The 19789-nt window shown below is 42.2% G+C and overlaps 2 protein-coding genes across 6 annotated transcripts in view; one reads left to right on the top strand and one right to left on the bottom strand.

Annotated features, from left to right (window-relative positions):
* Positions 1-7218: 7218 nt before the first annotated feature.
* rce1a (Ras converting CAAX endopeptidase 1a) lies at positions 7219-19116 on the bottom strand. Its single transcript, XM_080905961.1, has 8 exons — positions 18704-19116; positions 13969-14071; positions 13785-13868; positions 12359-12437; positions 12093-12260; positions 10621-10692; positions 10472-10534; positions 7219-7861 (listed from the first exon to the last, which is right to left on the bottom strand). The coding sequence occupies exons 1-8, from the start codon at positions 18871-18873 to the stop codon at positions 7638-7640; spliced, it is 963 nt and encodes a 320-aa protein (XP_080762087.1). The 5' UTR covers positions 18874-19116; the 3' UTR covers positions 7219-7637.
* Positions 19058-19789, top strand: part of peli3 (pellino E3 ubiquitin protein ligase family member 3) — a 42135-nt gene continuing 41403 nt past the window's right edge. For 4 of the 5 annotated variants that reach the window (XM_080905861.1, XM_080905858.1, XM_080905853.1 and 1 more), the window contains exon 1: positions 19058-19160. The gene's annotated coding sequence lies outside the window, so the exon portion shown is untranslated. The remainder of the gene's footprint in view (positions 19161-19789) is intronic. The other variant, XM_080905859.1, reaches the window with a different exon arrangement.

Below are 19789 nucleotides of genomic sequence, written 5' to 3'. Positions count from 1 at the left end.
CCTTCAAAGACCGATAAGGCCGCGAGGCTGTGAAATGGGACGGTCTAACCTTCTGATTTGCGTCACCGCTGTCTCGGTGGAGTTTAATAAACTCGGCCGTCTGCTCCTTGCTATCTAAAATATAACAGGACACTGGAGTAAACTCTCGACCGTCTCACACTTCTGTTTAATCCGTTTTCTGAGTGACGTTTATTCAGCTGCGTGAAAACTATAACTTTAATCTCAGCCAAACCGATTTCCTCAGGATCAAATAAAACACTGAAAAAGCCAAACAATAACATTTTTAATTTTCTGGTGGAAGTTTCTAAAAATGACAGTCTTCATTAATCCCATGCAAACGTACACTGTGCAGAACAACCTGACATACTACAGAACAATAACACGATTCATTTCACAGATTGGAGTGTAAAGAAATTAAATACACATATTCAAAGGACCAGACTGATTCTGTTCTACAGATTGATGAAACTCCTAAACTCTTCATCCACTTTGAATGTGGATACCCTCAAATTAAAGCATCTGTGCTCGACACATTATGTCCATGTCCATTAAATAACTCTACTTGGAATGTGACTCAGTAAACAAGTAAAAAAACAAAAGTCAGGTCCATATATATTTGGACACTGACACAACTGTGCACCCATTTTCTTACCTGAGCTTCATCATGAGCTTTGGGTACTACCAGGAAAAATGAAACCATGGATAGAAGCAGCTGCTGCTGTCACTACATCTCAATATACCCCGTCAAGGAAACGGATTTTGCCTTGACGGGGTGGCTGTAGTAGCTCAGGAGGTAGAGCAGGTCGTTGGATTTCTAGACATGCTAAAGGAAGGTAGAATTACCGTATTTTCCAGATTATAAGGCGCATTAAATGAAACAAAACTCATTCTTCTTACGTCCTCTACTTCCGTACCATTGATTCATTAATGTTGAGTTCTCTATTCCCATTTTGTGGACCTGAAAACAGGGTTTGATCTTTGGTTTCATTCTATAATACTGGACTTATGTTTCTACGAAGGTTTGAACTTTGAGAGTTTAAACAAGAGAGAAAAGTGTGAAAATGTTCGTGCCTGTATGAGAAAAGTCTATAAAGTGTGAGAAGTTTTACAGCCTTAAAACATCTATAATAGTTGTAAAGAATTAAGTTGGCTACTTCGTGGATTTCACCCATCGGATGTTATTTTTAGAACGAAACTCCCGCGATAAACGAGGGACCGCTGTGTAGGATACAGTACTTTGTCGTTGGATCAAAGGGACTGTCTTGCTTTAAAAAAAGACAAAGGACAAGATTACTTAACAGTCAATGTTTAAGAGACAAAAGCACAGACGCTGGCAGTTTTATAAAACGACATTCTTTATTTACAAATTTATATTTTGCAGTAAATGCAAAATTCCTGTAAAAGACTGTTGTACTAAAACATGGTTCTGTAGCCTATAACTGTAAAACAAGTGGGACACAGTGAGCATAAAATACATGCACATATCTGTACACTGTCACCAAAATACATCTGATTACAAAATATAGTGCTCGATACAAATATGTGGAGTTTGGATTCAGCAGATGTCTCAGATTTCACATATGCACGTGTGAAACAATCGTCCTTTGCATTTCTGTATGAAAATAAGGAGCCGTTTAAGCAAAAATAGACTCTGCCTTCTGCCTATTCTTTCACATGTACAGGTTGTGCATCTTCAGTAGCAAATACTCACTATTGGCTGAGGAAGTATTTTTCTCCAACAACAGTAAAAAACAAACCAAAACAAGAAGGAAAAACAAACAAAGAAAAGCCTCAAACCAGTGCTTCAGTCTGATCATCAATCCCACATCTTCAAGGTAATGTCAGTGGGAGGAAAGTGAAACACTTGCAGTCAAACGAAGACGAGGAGAAAATACTACGACTATTTGGTCTCAGAGAGAATAATTAGATGGAAACTGCTGCTTCCACCTGGTATGAAGGGTATATCCAGTCTCTGTGAGGTAACGTCAGAGGCAAGACAGTGAATCAAACCAGGACAGGATCTGTACTCACACTACACATGCTCACAAAGAACTATAACTGATGCTACCGGCCCCCAGCATGCGTATGCATTTGTTGATTTGATGTGTGAGTGGCCACATAACTGAGCAGTTGCAGAAACCATGTTTCAGCTTTTATTTCAGGACGTGTCGCCTCATTTCATGGGTTGCATTTTCATTTTGGGTAAAGCCAGGAAATCTGGGATTCATTCAGTCGGGATTAGGAGAGTACTGATTATCAGTTTGCATATATAAATATATTCTTACAGCAGTCGATCTATACAGCACTTAAATCAAAATTTAAAAATAACTGCATGCTTTTCCTGATTTTAAACCCTAACTCTGAACATAACCTGGTGTTAATCAGTTTATGTGTTTGCACTAAGATGCTAGTGATTTAACCCAGTAAAATAGATCCCCCATGTGTAAGTGTGACTCTGTATCTCAGGTCAGGTCATGCACCAACTGGAAGGTTGGTGGTTTGTTCCCGGGCCATCTCAGTCTGTATGCTTAGACATGACACTGAAAACCAATTTGTTCTCCAATAAATGATTGAACTGAATTTTAGAGCTGGTGTGAATGAGGCATGTTGTGCTCCAGTCGAGTGGAAAAGCACTATATAAGAACCAGTCTGTTAATGATGCCGGTATTACTGGAACATGTTTACATCCTCTGGGCTCAAGTAGTGCAAGCCAGCAAGACCAAATTTGTGCTGAGTTTTTCTTAAGATTCTGAAAGCTTCACAGTTTATTATATATGATTAATAATCCTATTTCTGCATAGAGGTAGGCCCAGAATTAGACAAGAGTTTTTGTAATGCTGCCTCTGTTTACTTCAGTGAATCAAGTGGATTTTAATCAAACAGTCAAGTTATAGATTTTCAGCTATAATTCAAAGGTCTTACCCAAAGTATCGCATCGTGTTTAGGAATGACAGACATGTTCACATGTAGCAGCTCATTCTTCTGTCAACGACAGAAACATGAAACACTTGATTTTATAGATGTTTTTCTAATGAACGCATTAAAGCCATACATCCAAAATAATAAATAATCAAGTATCTAACTCTCAGGCTGTTACTTTCATCCTCTGGGTTCGATCAAGTTAAACTAGCTGTAGAAGCAGTGGCTCATCTGGTGTGTTTGTGGCAGAAGGGAAACTGCATGCCTCTATCATACAGGATGTTAGCAAAATGGTAGCAAGCAAACTTGACGACTTAAACTTTAAAGCACCTTGAGGCAACTGTTGTTGTGATTTGGAGCCATATAAATAAAACTGAACTGAATTGAATCTACTTTTAGAAATATATTAAACACAGGATGGGATGTTCTGCATTGACACCCTTCCTTTCAATACTCAACATCTGGCTTGTTAGCCTTAATGTTCACTCTGCAGAGGTGTGGAGTGCAGCTTTAACTGTTCAGATATCTGTCTGTGACTGTTGTTGGCAACACATTTACATAAAGAATGTCATTTTATAGAGACACACAGATGAGGACAAAAATATTTTCAGTTTGTCTTTTTTGACAGAGCATTGGATTTTCAAAATAGCATTTTTAAATTCTTTAGAAAGCACATATTACTTCTATTTGCACATAAAAGCAGAATCAAAGTTCAATGTAGTTATCCCCCTGACAAACTGACTTTATTGGGCCCCTGCACAAAGCCCCGCTCTGCAAAGATGTGCTTTAACTTCTTATAAAACTGAGAGTCATCTTCTGACTTATACACAGACTTTAGCGAGGGCTCAAGTCGTCAAACATCACACCAAAATGAAAAGAAAGACTTGAGGAGAAGAATGGTTGATGCTCACAAAGCAGGAGATGGCTATACAAAGTTATCACTGGGTTTCAAAACTGGCATAAGAAGTATGATCGAGAAACTCAAGGAGAACCACACAGCGCACAAATAAAACACGGTAGACGAGGAGGTGAACCATTTCAAAGACTCTGGAAAGGAAACTAGTAAAAGATGTTCTCAAGACCGCGGAACAACTGCCAAGACTCTAGACTTAGCCAAGCTTGGAATCAGTAAAGGACTGCAGACCAAGAAAAAGCCAGACTGAAGTAATCGAAGGAGAACCCTGAGAAAAATGGTGCATGCTGCAAATATGCTCTTTGACCAGATTAGATGAAATTGGAGCGCTCTGGTCACAAAGACCACACACCCCAAGGGACACCATCCCTGCAGTCAAACATCATGCTGCGGGGCTGCTTCAGTGTGTCTGGAACTGGGAATCTTGTCAAGGAAGGAATCATGAAGAAGGATATGTGAAGATGATAAAGCACAACTCAAGCAGTCAGCAGCAAAACTGGACCTGGGTCATCGTTTCGTCTTCCAACACGACAGCCCAAACCATACAGTGCTCGTTGTGAAGACCAAAACAAATACTAACAAGCTGGGGACAATCGTTCCTGCCCTTATCTGTAAATGCAACTGAATTGACTGGCATGCATTGTTTGTGGATTGACTCTTGTAAATTGATATTACTAAAAGAATCGTGAGTAAATCACCCAGCACAGTGTGTGACTTGATTACCAGACTGGATCTAATTTGAATTAAGTCTTCCTTCACGAGGCTACTGGACTCTGCACACTATTTTGTATTACTGGAAAATAAAATAATAATATAATCTTCTAGACCTTTCAGTAAAATGTAAGAAAAACCCCATTAATAAAAAGTTCAGGCGCTGTGTTTTGGAACAGGGTGGATCATAACATCAATGTGAAACTGACGCCCAGGCCAGCACTGTTTCTATTCAGCAGTTATACAAATAAACTGGGGTAAGTAATCAAATATTTCACCACACAGCCATATGGAAACTGGCAGACGGTGTGTCTAGTGGTGCCTCCTAAATATTGTAACTGGTTGTGTAGTACTGGGAGCAATAACTACACAACCAGAGTTGTTCACGTTGTTGTGGAGGAATTTCAGCCCATTCTTCTCTGCAAAATTGTTTTAATTCAGACACAATGAAAGGTTTTCGACCACCAACAGCGTCGTTACAGGTCATGTTGCTCACTCTGAAGCAACAAAGCAGCCCTGACAGTTACACCACCACCACCACCCATGTTTGACTGTTGGCATGATGTTATTTGTAGGAAATTAAGTGTTAGTTTTACACCTGATATACTGAGAGGGTAGTCTTCCAAAAGGCTTGACTTTTTGTCTCACAGGTGCACAAACTATTTTCCCAGAAGTATTTGTGGTTGTTTAGGTCAGCCCTCGTTTCCACCTCTGAACTTTCCCACAGAGGCCATTTTTTCCTCTTTTTGTATTCTTCAATGACAAACACTGACCTTAACTGAGGAAAGTCAGGCCTGCAATTCTTTAGATGTTGTTCTGGGTTCTTTTGTTTCCTCCCGGGTGAGTCATTGATGCACTCTTGGTCTAATATTAGTAGGCTGGCCACTCTGGGAAGGTTCACCACTGCTCCAAGTTTCTGCTATAATAGTGAATATCAGGTGTGCACGTCGCTTTTTACCTGCCTGGACTGAACAGAGCAATCAAGCACTTATGAGTCAAAGTAGGAAGCAGACAAGGAGATAAGTTCGAGGGAAATGATTTTTCAGTACCAGATGACTGATGCCATCGGGATGATAAACAGAACTGAAAGGTCCTTTGTTCCTTACAATCAGTTCATTCTGCATTTCCCAAAGTGCTTCGCTGCCCTCGACTGACAGCTTCAGGGAGGTAAGGCCGAGACAAAACACGCCACATGAAAAATGTTTGGAATTAGATGCGAACAAAAATGACATATTTCACTGACTGAAGATCAATCTACAAGCTTTTCCATACGTAGGACTTATTGCTGAAGGTCAGAGCAATCTACTTTGTCTTCACAGTAAGAGTGCAGCTTTGTGTCTTCAAGTTTTCTGGGTTTTTTGTTTAGTTGTTTGTTTTCTCCAGTCTCACATTAGCTTTAACCTGTGACTGGCTTACTAGTGGACATGAAGCAAGCAGAGACACTGGGCGACTGTACCAGTCTGTCACTAAGAAGAAGGGTCAGGGCACACTGTTGTGTCACAGAAGTCTGGTGCAAACAGCTAAAGCTTGAGTTTGATTGTTGTAACTATTCTCTCATGATTATTCTTAATCATGCACAGGTCAGGTAATAGTTAAACCATAGTATCTAAACCACTTTGCACTTTAATGAAATGTACCTCTGTACATTGCACATTGTGCCGTTCAGGGTTCAATTCAGGAGTTTCCCAGTTGGGGCTTATCATCTTATTAGTCACTGACTGGTCACAGATGCTACCCTCTTTAAAAATACCAGCTGCTGCCAGAGCTACTTATAGATGCACATTTGCTATCAAACCTCCGACCCTGAGGTCAAGGTCACTGAGAATCAAACTCTTTCAGGATTTTTAGTAGACGCACCAACTGCATCAATTTGAAAATCCTAGACGACTTAGTTATGATATAGTTTTTGTGTTCACAAGAGTGTTAGAGAACCTGACCTCTGACCTTGAGGTCACTGAGATTTACTCAAAGCTTCCTGTTTACTTGGGTTTTATTCAGTTTTTGCTGAATGTATTTGTTTGGCTTCAATATGATGTAAAAATAAGTGGTTTACATAATCTGGTTTATTTAAGAGGGCGCCATCAACAGCGACAATCCTGAGTGCTTGTATTTCTGCCTGCTGATGGCGAACGATGGTTAAAACAGCGACAAACCTTTTGTCCTTTGGGCATGTACTGGTGACTAATTTCAGCAACACTGACTAGCTCTTGTTTGTAGTAAAGCGTGTTCACGTTGCTTGCTTCTCTCTTAAATTATGCCCAAAGTGTTGGGGTTTGATTTAGTTGAAGCTAAATTAAATGAGTCCTACTCAGTCTGCACACATACGATGTAGGAAAGTCTAAGAAATCTCATTTTAAACAGAGACTAGATTACAAACTGGAACCTGCCGTGGAAAACTGGCACAAAAGTGAAAATAATTAGCAACTGACATGAGCAACTTAGCAATCGCTCTGCACATACACAATATACAACGGACTATTTGTTGAAAATATAAATTAGTCATGTTTCTCACAAACAACGAGCCAGGTGAAAGGAGCAGGAAGTACGTTTGTTTCCAACCTGTCCTGTGATGTCAGTGAGGTGATTGCAGCCATCGTAATAATGAAAACATGAGGTGCAGCAAAGCAGACTCACAGGAAACGAGTCAGACCGAATGGAGTCCATCACAGAGTATACTGTGGTACCTTATCACAGAGATGTACCAGCATTCTAAGGACAACTTGCTCATCTGTGTTATGTCAGTTCTGCTGCACTATCCTGTATCTGTGTGGCAGTGTAGGACACATGAGCTGTCTTTGGAAATCGACTGTCCCAGTTTATTCTCAGCTTAGTCTCAGCAACGCGACTCTAACTTCTGCACACCATGAGAACCAGTTACAGGACTGGTGCCACATAAATACAGACAAACAAAGTGTCTACAGACCGAGGAACAGGTCTACAGAGTTCCTCCCGTCTCTGTGGCAACAGAGTCGTCACTGTTGGCCCAACAGACCTTAACTCTTAACGCTAATGAGGAAAAAAAAAAAAGTCAAAAAAGCAAAAACACCCTCCATTACTTCTTGACAACAGTAGAAATGTGAGGGTGGGACAAGGATCAGGAGAGGCAGGAGGAACTGGGAAAGGAGGTGAGGGTGCAGACTGGGAGGCTGTAATAGGAGGGGTCGGTGAAGGGGAACAGAAGGAGAAAGAAGAGGAGGACCCCCAGCAAATAGGAGGAGAGGACAGTGAGTCGGTAAGGGTGCTCCAGAGCTGTGCTGATGGCAGGGAAACCCATGTAGTTACAGAAGGAGTGGCAAAGTACCGGACCAATCAGGTGGCCTGTAACAGACAGAAAAAACAGCCATTTACTCCCACTGGTTGACAGCGTTACAGCTTCCGTCAGCTTCCCATTCAGCTGTGACAGGCGAAAAACAAATGCTTTGATTTAAAAATAATCCTTTAAATCCTGTAACTGAAAATATTAAAACTGTGTTTTAAAGACAGAAGAGAACATTTTGGACAAGAGGAAAGAATTTTAGATAATCAGCTAACGTGCAGCTTGGACACCAAACTGCTGAGTGATGAAGAGTATAGTTTATATACAGAAGAGAGCGCTCTCATCCAACTGCCGGCCTGTAACCTACCTCAGTACCACAGTACGATGAACAGGCACACTCAATACATGAGCTACTGGTAGACGGAGCAGTTGCTCCACACTGCAAGGCCACACTGGCCACCCTGTGCACTGTGTGACACTTTAAACACTCATCCAAGGCCAATGACACCAACGTCCAGCGCATAACTGCTACAGCAAATTAAATTACTTCATCACACTTATTAACTTAATGTCTCTAAATCCCGCACATATAACATTGCTGGAGACAAGGATAAACTATGACGTAGGCTTGTGGAACAAGCTGCAGGCTGCAGTGTCCCGAACAGTTAACTACATATACCATAGGCCTTTATATACGACTGTTTAATATGGAAAACATTTTATTTTTAGGTTTTACTCAATTAAAGTGGTATGCAAAAGTTAATTATAAGTTAATAAGTTAATAATTTTCATGTTTCTCCTTCATAAATCGCTGGTTGTTTGGATCAGCAGTTTCATTTAAACACAATATTTGAGAAGTGAAATGAAGTTTACAGGATTTACAGAAAGTTTGCAATAGTTACTTCAACTAAGTTAGGCAGGTGCATAAATGTGGGCACCCGCGTTGTTTTATTGGTTTGGATGCCTTCAGCACTAATTATTGAAACATAAAATTTGTTTGGTAAGCTCATTGACCCTTGACCTACATACACAGATGAATCCAGCCATGAGGAAGCGTATTGAGGGTGGCCAGTTGCAAGTTTTTCTCCTCTTTGCATCTTCTCTCGAGAGCAGCAACATGGGAGCCTCAGCTCTCAAATGACCTGAAAACAAACCATGTTCAACATCATGGTTTAGGGGAAGGATACAAAAAGCTATCACCTCCACTGGGAGGAACATAGTGAGGAAATGGAAGACCACAGGCACAGTTCTAGTTAAGGCCGGAAGTGACAGGTCAAGGAAAACCTTAGATAAGCAGGCGATGGATGGTGAGAACAGTCAGAGTCAACCCACACACCAAATGGAGTCACTGTGCATCGTTCAACTATTCAGCGCACTTTGCACAGGAGATGCTGTATGGGAGAGTAAAGCAGAAGAAGCCTTTTCTGCACACACTCCACAAACAGAGGTTTGAGGTTTGCTAAAGCACATTTGGACAAGCCAGCTTCATTTTGGAATAAAGTGCTGTGGACTGATGAGACTAAAATTGAGTTATCTGGGCATAACAAAGCATGGCAGAAACAGTACACAGCATTTAAAGAGAAACACCTGCTGCCCACAGTAAACTGTGATGGTGCTTCCATCATGCTGTGGGGCTGTGCCCAGTGCAGGGACTGGGAATCTTGTTAAAGTTGAGGGTCGCATGGATTCCACTCAGTATCAGCAGATTCTTCAGAACAATGTTCAAGAATCAGTGACAAAGTTGAAGTTGCACCGGTGCTGGATCTTTCAACAAGACAACGACCCGAAACACTGCTCAGAACCCACTAAGGCGTTCATGCAGAGGAACAAGTCCGACGCTCTGGAACGGCCATCTCAGCCCAGACCTGAATGTTATTGAAAATCTGTGGTGTGAGTTAAAGAGAGCTGTCCGTGCTCGGAAACCATCAAACCTGACTGAGCTGGAGACGTTTTGTAAAGACGAAAGGTCCAAAATACCTTCAACCAGAATCCAGGCTCTCATTGGAAGCTATAAGAAGTGGAGGCGGTATTTCTGCAAAGGTGGATCTCCTAAATATTGATTTATTTTTTCTGTTGGGGTGCCCAGATTTATGCACCTGCCTGATTTAGTTTAAGTAACTATTGCACACTTCCTGTAAATCCTAGAAACTTCGTCTCACTTCTCAAATATCACTGTGTTCGTCTGCTATATGATATATTTAAATGAAACTGCTGATCCAAACAACCAATCATTTATGAAGGAAAAGGGTGCCCAAACTTTTGCATGTCACCATATATGGCAAATCAAACTTGTCCATATTCAGTAAACCTTCAATTATTTTGTAACTGTAAAAAACATTCAGTGCACTTCAACGTTGAAAGCTATGCACAAATGATCTTAAATCCTCTTTCACATACAGCAGATATATTTTTCCCAGTAATGCACATCTGTTGGCTCATACGATGGCTGATCTGTGCATTTTATTTTAAAATGACGTACTGGTAAGTTTCTTTCATTTAGTTTATCTCAGGTTAATTGCTGCTTCAGGACTGATGACAGACAACATTTCTGTAAACGCTCTTAAGCCCAGGCTTGGACAGCCCGGCTCAGAAAACCCAAACTTAATCATACCACCCAGCGCCGGGCCGACGGGACGCTCCAAGAACAAGAATAGTGAAGGAAAGCCTCTTACCTGTTCTGATGAAGATGAAGGCTGTGTAGGCTCCAAACACTGCCGTGTAGGAAAACTGAAACACTGGTGCAAAACAGAAGAACAAAAGTGCATCTTCCTGCTATCCTGTGATGAAGTCACAATAAACGCAGTGAAAAAGATGTTCTCACCTGCAGAGACGAAAATACCCAACAGAGTGCCCTGTCTGAACCTCAGCAACTCAATCACATGGTGGAAGTGAGCTGGAAGAGAGGACAGAGCAGGCACTCAGACATGCTGCAACTTCAACACAGACATTATTGGAACACACTCTGTATTACTTATTATACACACTGCTACTTCCAATCAACACAAAAGTTAGGGGGAAAAAACTTTCCAAAAAGCACTCAAAGTCGTGGCTTCTTTGTTTGACTTGTGCTCTTTTGCAGCGATATTGTCTGAGTGGCGACACCATCGTTCAGAAGAAAACTGCAGGGCTTCCTGCGCTGTAATGGTGGGTATAAAGGCTAGTGTCCTGTAAACAGGGTAGCGACAGAGCTCAGATTTTGCCTGTAAGTCTGGAGAGGATGAACCAGGCAGTGATCAGACTACAGCAGATGGGGGACAGAGGTGCTTTTGTCCCTGGTGGACAGTTCATGTGCTGGCTGAATTCTCATGTCTGAAGAACAACGAGCAGGGAGTCCAGGTGTTGTCCTCAGTGTTCGGTATATGATGCTTTGCTAACACAGGCCTAACAAGGTGAACTCCTGTGGAGTATGAAATGATTTAAACTCAGTGATAATGGTCTCTAGGTGAGGGACTGCATGTTTCTTTCCCAACACTGCGCCATCTAAACACCAACCTTTGTTTATATACAAACAGATTTCGCCTCCTCTTTCAGAAAGCTCTGTATAACGATCCACAAGCAGCCGGGGATGTAGTCACCTATTTAGCTTTTAGAGAAGCACAAAGTTGCAAATCTGGAAAAGTTGATTTTAAGCCTTTGAGTAGCTGCAGTTCATCCGTGTTGTTGGCAGTATATTTGCCAGGTGAATCGAAGCGTGCATCCCCGCCGAGTTTACGGACACTTTGTTTCGCTTCCCTCGTTAGTGTCTCCTGAGCCCGTTCAGAGCTGCTGCTCCTCCAGCTAAGAGCTAAACACTCTGGGTGGCACTGACTCGGCCTGCAGTAACAGCGAGGAATCATTTTTGAGAAGGACACATCTTTCAATATTAAACAAATATGCAGAACTGCTTTCTTCCATTGGTGCAATATTTTGTAAATTAGAAGCTCGTGTATTTATTTCTTCTTAGCTGGTTTTATTGTAATTCATAATTACAGTAAAACCAGTAAAAAAACAATTTAACACAATTAACGCATCTGGAGTGCAGAATGACTCAAAATCCCTGAAATGTTTCTGTAAACACATTTCGGGCAGTTTGTCCAAGCAGTTACCTTCGAACATGCAGGCGGCAGTTGATCTGGTACTGACGGGCAGCTGAACCAGTCAACTCAATATGGAAGATGATAAACGCACATCGGCCCTCTCGATGGGACTTTTGAGTATTTATTTCAGCACATTGTGAAGTTTTTAAAACGGCTGAATAAAAACAGAAAAATAAATAAACAACTTGTGGCTAAGCTGGAAAAAACTTGCACTCACCCACTCCGAAAAAGAGGGGGCAGGTTATGATAGCGGTAGAAGGACCAGCACAGGGCACCAACATGGGCAACATGCATGCTCTGAACACCAGCTCCTCAGTTAGCGGCGCCACCACTTGATTCCTCAGCCACCGCATATCGTTGGCACACAACATCCAGAACCACGGGTCTAGAGGAAGAAGCGAGAGCAACAGGTGTAAACCAAATTTAGAAACAGATCTAAAATCATGAATCAAGAATAAAACACAGCACAGCTTGTTGGCTCACCAAAGGCCACCCGGATCCCATCGGTGAAGCTCCACGGACAATCCATGGCCAACTGCATGAGTGGGCCCAGAAACAGGACCTGCAGCACATGGCCAGACAAATAAAAGTACTTCCAAATATTTGAGATGTTGCTGCCATTACCAGAGCTGCATATAAAATGTATGTTTTCTCCTCTGTCCACATAATGTCATTCAGCAGTGTAATTGTGAGCACTGACTGAATGACAGTAAAGGAAGCTGAATCTGAAAGTCAAACAAATCCGAGCATCTGTGTCTTTCTTGCATCTCGAGTTTCTCACCTGACTCAAACCATTGTTTTAGCATTCCTACTGCACACGTCACCACTGTCTCGCTGTCCTCATACTTCACTGGAACTCGTGATTTCCTCATGTGGGGCCACAGTTCCTTCTCATCATAAGCTTTCTATACATCCACAAAGACAGTACGACTCCTGACCTTCTTTATACTTCAACAACACTCTGAAAACAAACATCTGTCGTGTTATCTCTCAACACGAAGCCCTCGCCCTGATCATTGATCATCACCTCTCTTCATAACCGAACATCAATATTTTTTCCCATAGCTTCATGATATGGTTCATCAACTTTATCCCTCCATAGTTACAACAGCTCTGCACATCGCCCTTGTTCTTGAAAACCATCACTTCTCTATCTCTAGGTATCCTCCCACTTTCCAAGACTAAATACTTGTGTTAAAAGGTTCACTGAAATCTCTTCTAAACATCCACACACCCCCACAGACATGTCATCTAGACCAGCTGCCAGCGTTGCCCTCGCTGTCCTCCATCCATCCTCTTCACTCTCCTTTTTCTTTCCTCCAGCTCCTCAAGAGGTTCCACCTCTTCAGTACATTCGTTCAAGACTCTCTATGACTCTGTCTAGCCACATGGTAGAAGTCCTTTTCTCCTTCCTCAGTGTCAAGCCTCACATGTGAGTCACTATAAGCCTTTTTGTTTTTGCCACCAGCCTGTTTGTTGAACTCATAGACTCTGGGTATTTCCGCCTCCTTTCTTCATCTCCCTGGCTACTTTTCTGCTGTGGTTGTAGGTGAATGTAAGTACGAATGAAAGCAACACTAAAATATTTAACTACAGATTCACAGTTCTCAGTATATTTGTATAAATATCACATTTGTGAATATTTTAGGTTGAAAATAAGTGTGTGAACATTAATAAAGTAACAATTTAAATTATTATTTGAAATTGTTTCTATACATTCTCATATTTTATTCTGAGTGACATTACAAGGACACAAAAGCGTGCATGTTTCCCACAACTGATGTTTTCATCATTTAAACTACAGAAAAATAAATGTTTTCTTTCCCAAAATATTCCAATCAAGCAGTTTAACGATGAACATGTACTAACCCAGTAGTAATGTTAGGTAAGCACACTGGCTGTTTCTTACCATGGTGAGGAGCAGAGGAAGTATAATGGCAGGAATGAGGCCTTCAAACCGGATTCCCATGAGAACCAGCAAAGACGGGCCATTCTGACACACAAATGAAAACAGAAACTGTGATACAACGCAGCACAAAATGTCCATCCTGAGGTACTGGAACACAGCACAGTTATCCAAGATCTCAACTCACCACGACGCCTGCAGATTCTCTCCATGCCCACACAAACAGGGGCGACAGCCCTGACACAATCAGGACGCTGGTGAAGCGTCTCTTTATGACAGCAGGATGGTCCCTGAGGACAGGGGACACGCACAGAACGTTATCCCAAGCACACAAGCAGGAGATACGAACAGCTTCTGTGTGCTGATAAGATGGAGGAGCTTTGGTTTAATAATGCACACATAGAGAAGCACATTAAAATCCTCCAACCAATAACAAATCTGCAAATGTAAAGTGATGCGTCGCAGACACACTCTGGTATCAATGTGAATGATAAAAGCCGCGCTGCATGGAGTCGTGCTGAAGACAGAAACAACCCAAAAGTTTTCAGGTTCATTTCAGCCCCATTCAGTCTTACTGATAGATCTATAACTCACAACAGCAGTTGCCTGGCAGGATTTACATTGTAATAAAACTATTTAAACAGCGGGCTGTGAAACAGTTTTTTCATGCTTTAAAGTTGCCCATTTAAATGGTAAGTGGTAAGTGGGCTGGTTCTTATACAGCGTTTTCTCCTCTGAGCACTCAAAAGACCGTCTGCAAGCGCCACAGTTTTCAGTGTCTAATTTAGTGGTCGTTGTGATCTGGGAGGTATGTGAGCTGTGGAAGCATGCATCACACGGTCACTGCAATTTACATCCATTCAGTTGGTGCAAGAATGTTTTAAATATTTGGTCCTAATCAGATTTCAGGTTTCTCCACCACAGCCCCCCCTCCCTCCTTCTCCTTCCCCTCTCACACCTGTGTCATTAATCTGAGTACAAATGAAGCAGGTGTTGACATTGTGGAAAACATCCTGTACCAAAAATGAAGTGTCCAGCTGAACTGAACGCCTACAGAGCAGTGGCCCGCACATCGCACATCATGAAAACCTTGGAACAGCTGATTCTACACCGACTGTGACTTCAGGTCAACAACATACGAGACCCCCGTCCTCTACATGCTTCACCGTGCCCGAGCTCATCTGGAGAAATCTGGCACTCATGTGATCTTTGACAAGCTCACAGAGATTACAGACTACCTGACAGAAAGACCACAGTCAGGTTGGAAAACTGTGTTTCTGGAACATTAATGAGCAGCACGGGGGCAACACAGGGGACTGTCCTGGCTCTGTCCCCTTTCACATCGCGTACAGCAGACTTCAAATACCATTCGGAGTCCTGCCACATCCAGAAACACTCAGATGATACTGCCATTGTGGTTTTAACAATGGACAGAATTCTGAATATAAGGATCCTGTAAAAGTCACAAAAACGACCTCCTGTTGAACACCTGTAAGATGAAGGAAATGATAGTAGAATTTCAAAGATTCAGGCCTCCTCTCCAGCCTGTGAAAGTCTTTGGGCTGGACATAGAAATATCTAGGGTTACACATAGGTAACAAACCACACTACTCCCTAAATACAGAAAAAATATACAAAAAAGGGCAGAGTTGTCGCTTGTTGCTAAGGAAACTAAGATCTCTTAACATCTGCAGTACAGATGTTCCTTCAGTCTGTGGGGGCAGGTGTGCTGTTCTAGTCTGAGCAGGGATGGAAATTGAGAAGCGGTCCCTAGTAGTTCAAGTCTTTGTTAGTCTTCTTGTCAGTTCAGCTCATCGGTTCCACTGGCACTTACACTACAATCAGCTGATTTCAGTTGATTAGTGGTACAGTCTACATATTTTTATGGCACAAAAAGACAAGAGCACGATGTGTGGGACAGAAGCACCTCGTTATGCTGCTAACACAGCGTTGGCATCTTCACAGACGGCTCGCTGCGCCTAAGCTATCCAAGAAGACAGAGGAGTTAAAAAGCTGAGTGAATGCTGATCCGAGCCCAGCAGCCAGACCTTGACCTTCAACTGGTAGCAAAAGCAGTGATGAGCAGTCGGGCTCATGTTTGTAAATCACTGTGGTGATCGTTTTAAAGCAGCAGTGGGGAACTCCAGGCCTCGAGGGCCGCTGTCCTGCAGGTTTTAGGTCTCACCCTGGGTCAACACACCTGAATCAGAGGATTTGTTCATTACCAGGCCTCTGCAGAACTTCAAGGATCAAGGACACGTCTAAAACCTGCAGGACACCGGCCCTCGAGGCCTGGAGTTCCCCACTCGTGCTTTAAAGTCTCCTTTTTTGGTTGATGGTTTTCATCTTTGCTTTCTGGTCATACTTGCATTCTAAAGGAGGACACACACATGATCTTTCTCTAATAGAGATTTGTGGTGGTGCCTGGGTCAGTTTACAGTTAAGTGGTAATTATCAGACAATTCATTTCAGATCATTTTACAGAGAAAGTAACACAGCAAAGAGTGTAAAAGTTACTATTACCTGGAGTACTTAAGTAATGTACTGCATTATCTCTAAGAGCAGTGTTCTGTGTGATAGATCGCTATTTTGAGTAATGACCCAAACACAACAAAGAGGGGAAATACCTCCAGCATGCACAAACCTCTGACCACAGCGTGCAGACTAACGCCTGTAAATGTCTCGAGGGAACCAGTGAGAATCATTAACACAATCAATAAGTGATATCTGTGAATCACTAAACACTTATCAGTTCCCATCACTATGAATGGAGTGGTGATGACGATGAGCTGCCACAGTCTCTGCTACATTAGTACCATCAAAGACAGCAGTGCTAAATGTCTGACGTTACTGTCAGTGCAACATTTTCCTCCCAGAACAGTTGTTAAACCAAACAGGAGGGTGGAGGCCAGCGTTTTGGTGCATTAGCTTTGTGCCATCCACTTGTTATGACTCTGTGGGCAGGTGTAAGCAGCTGCTCTCTACACCTGTGCAAACACAGTAGATAAGAGGGAAGAAACAGGAGAGTTTCTATTGTCTAAGGAGCTGGGAAACAAAGGCGTCTGGACTTCTTTAATCCCGTGCATCTTATGGTCCGAAAAATACATATTTGATTTTTTTATTTGGCACACTGCAGTTTAATGTTGCAAAGCAGCTCTTTTTAACTTCAGTGGATATTATACATGGTTATGCTCAGGATATGTCAGCACATTTCTACTGGAAATGCCTTTTGGTTAAGCTTTCAGCCAGGAATTTGCATTTGCACTGTTAAATGTTTATACAGCTTTAATGCACATAAAAAACAGCTGCTTGTTTAAGTGAAAATAAATGGATGATGGGGGTTTTTGCGCGAGTAAAGTTGTGGAGTTTTACTTTGTCTCGCAGAAATTATATCGTCAGTTATAAGGTTATCACAAATTTTCAAATATATATTGTGATATATATTTTTGGCCATGTCGCCCTGCTCTAGTAGCAAGGAGACTTATGGCGTAGCACTATACAGCTCATCTATCTTTGTACATTCTCACGACTGCTATGAACCACTCACCATTCAGTCCTGGAATAAACACTTTTCCCTAGGAACAAGCAGAGAGTCACTGACGGGTCTTAGGCCCATTTGACTGGCGCTTTAGTAATCAGCTTCACAACTACTACCAGAAACCACTCACAAGTGGTTAGAGAATCTGCATTTTCTTTCCCTATATGACTGGGGCCAGCTAATATGAACATCGCAGTATAGTCCTGTGGCGTTTGCTATTCACAATGATAGGTGACAGGATACATGCATCTTTACACACAGTGACACTTAAGAGACCATCTAGTCTCTGCCCTGGTCCATTTTGAGTGGCAACATAATCAACACAACTTCAAAGTAAAGCCTGAGCCAGGTGCTTGTGATATAGTGGAGCATGAACATTTTGTAGTACAAGTATCACTTAGCTGCAGAATGAACCAAGGACTCATTTTTCCTCACAGAAAGGAATCCATTATTTTTTGTGCAAACTTCTGCATTGTTAGATTTTTGCCTCGACTGCCATCAAGTCGTTGCCAAATAGGATTCCATAAATTTAGCAGCCCTATTTTGTAGCCATTCAAATTTCAAGATCCCCTGATACAAGCACAGGAACGAAAGAAAAACAATCAGAGTCAAGCAAAACAAAGAAAATATTGCTTTTGCAATTGGCCACTTTGTTATTAAATACTTGCTCTGGCCCAGAATCTGACAACTGTTGCATCCATATATGCCCTTGTCAGATGACAGGAAATTCTTTGTGCGTCTGTGAGTGAAAAACTGAACCAAGTTTTACTTCAAGTTTAAAAAACACCCTGAGAAAAGAAGCTGTCCTAGTCTACAGCGGGGGTGGAGAACTCCAGGCCTCTAGGGCCCATCTCCTGCAGGTTTTAGGTCTCACCCTGGGTCAACACACCTGAATCAAATGATTCATTCATTACCAGGCCTGGAGAACTTCAAGAGAGGTTGAAGAGTCGTTTAGCCACTTAAATCAGCTGTGTTCAAGGACACATGTAAAACCTGGTCTGCAGTGTGCCCAGGTGGAGGTAAAGTAGCAACAGCCCTGGAAGCTCCTCACAGGTTAATCCAGTCAGAAACAAGGAAGCTGTCATTGCTTCATTACTGCACTGGTAGCCACACTGTGACATGAGTACTGAAGATTATCATAGAAGATACATTTCCTCAATAAAACGAACGGAACCGCGTGAAAAAGCTCACTTGCAGATGCCACCAGCCTTTCTTCAGTGACTCTTTAACATGCTCCACAAACATGCAGACTGATCAGTTATTTCTAATTAAATATTAATTCAAACTTGATGCAAACTTGAGTATGGGTAAATAATACAGGAATGAAAGCAGTTCACTGACTCTCCTTTCAAATAAGCCCCACTATAAAGCGTATGTAGCTCACCTCGGCAGGTGACTCCTCCACACATATAAGCTGCCAACATAAAAACAAGCCAGCATCAGACAGAACAGCACTGACAACCAACACAGGCCGTCGGGAGGGACCAGCTCTCCACTGCTGTGCTGCATCTTCTCTGTCAAAAAGTTGGCTGGTAAATCATCTTCCTCTGTCATAATGAAGGCGAGCCAGGACTAAACCAAACAGCTGCTAGGAACCAGAGGTGCTGCTGGGTCATTTACCAAGATAAAACATTGGCCCACACGACCTACGAAGCTGTCAGTAAGCTCCTTTCAAATTGCGGGCTAACGGAGCTAACTGGTTTGCTAACGTCTACGGCGCTTTCTGATTACGTCATCGTATCTCCTTTCCGATATTTGCTGGTGCTACCGTTAGCGTCCTCTTCGTCTTCTTCTGGGTCGTGGCCGTGTGGGATCTACGATGCGATTAATCTACGATGCAGGTGAGTTCCAAAAGTTCGCGATGACCAAATGAAGCTTTCTGAAGCTTGTATCGAAACAGGTTACTCGAAGCTTTTCAACACTGCTCTCTGTGGTGACATCTGCTGGCCAGAAATATGAAGAGCAGCTTCAATCTACAACTTGATATTAACTTCATTGAGCTTCATTCTGACTGCCCACTCTACAGAGGTGAATTGACAGTTTCGGGTTAATATCATGTAACAGTTCTGTGATATCGGGCCCATTTTTTTTGGGGGGGGGGGGGGGGGGGGGATTTGATTAATAAATACTTTGGATCATTTGAGCATGTGCCACACTGTTCTCCTCTTAGTTCCTCCACAGTGACATCTGCTGGCCCAATTTGGCTATGACTACATCTTCATAATGCTTTCCTGTGAAGCAATTCCAAACAAAGCTACTTATTACACCAGACTGTCAATAACGGTGATCAACACTGAGGATTTTGGAGAAATCCTCACACAATCAAGGCAAGAAACATATTGAGCCTGTTAAAGACAGCAGGCTGTGACTGTAACAATTAGTGTCTCCATTTGTTAACATTTGCGTTGCTCATAATAAATCAATTTATAAAGTCAAACATACAGAGAAAAGACTGCTGTGTTTGCTGTAA

Source organism: Rhamphochromis sp. 'chilingali', assembly GCF_963969265.1.
Source record: "Rhamphochromis sp. 'chilingali' genome assembly, chromosome: 1".
Classification (NCBI taxonomy): domain Eukaryota; kingdom Metazoa; phylum Chordata; class Actinopteri; order Cichliformes; family Cichlidae; genus Rhamphochromis; species Rhamphochromis sp. 'chilingali'.
This window is presented reverse-complemented; position numbering and strand designations above follow the sequence as displayed.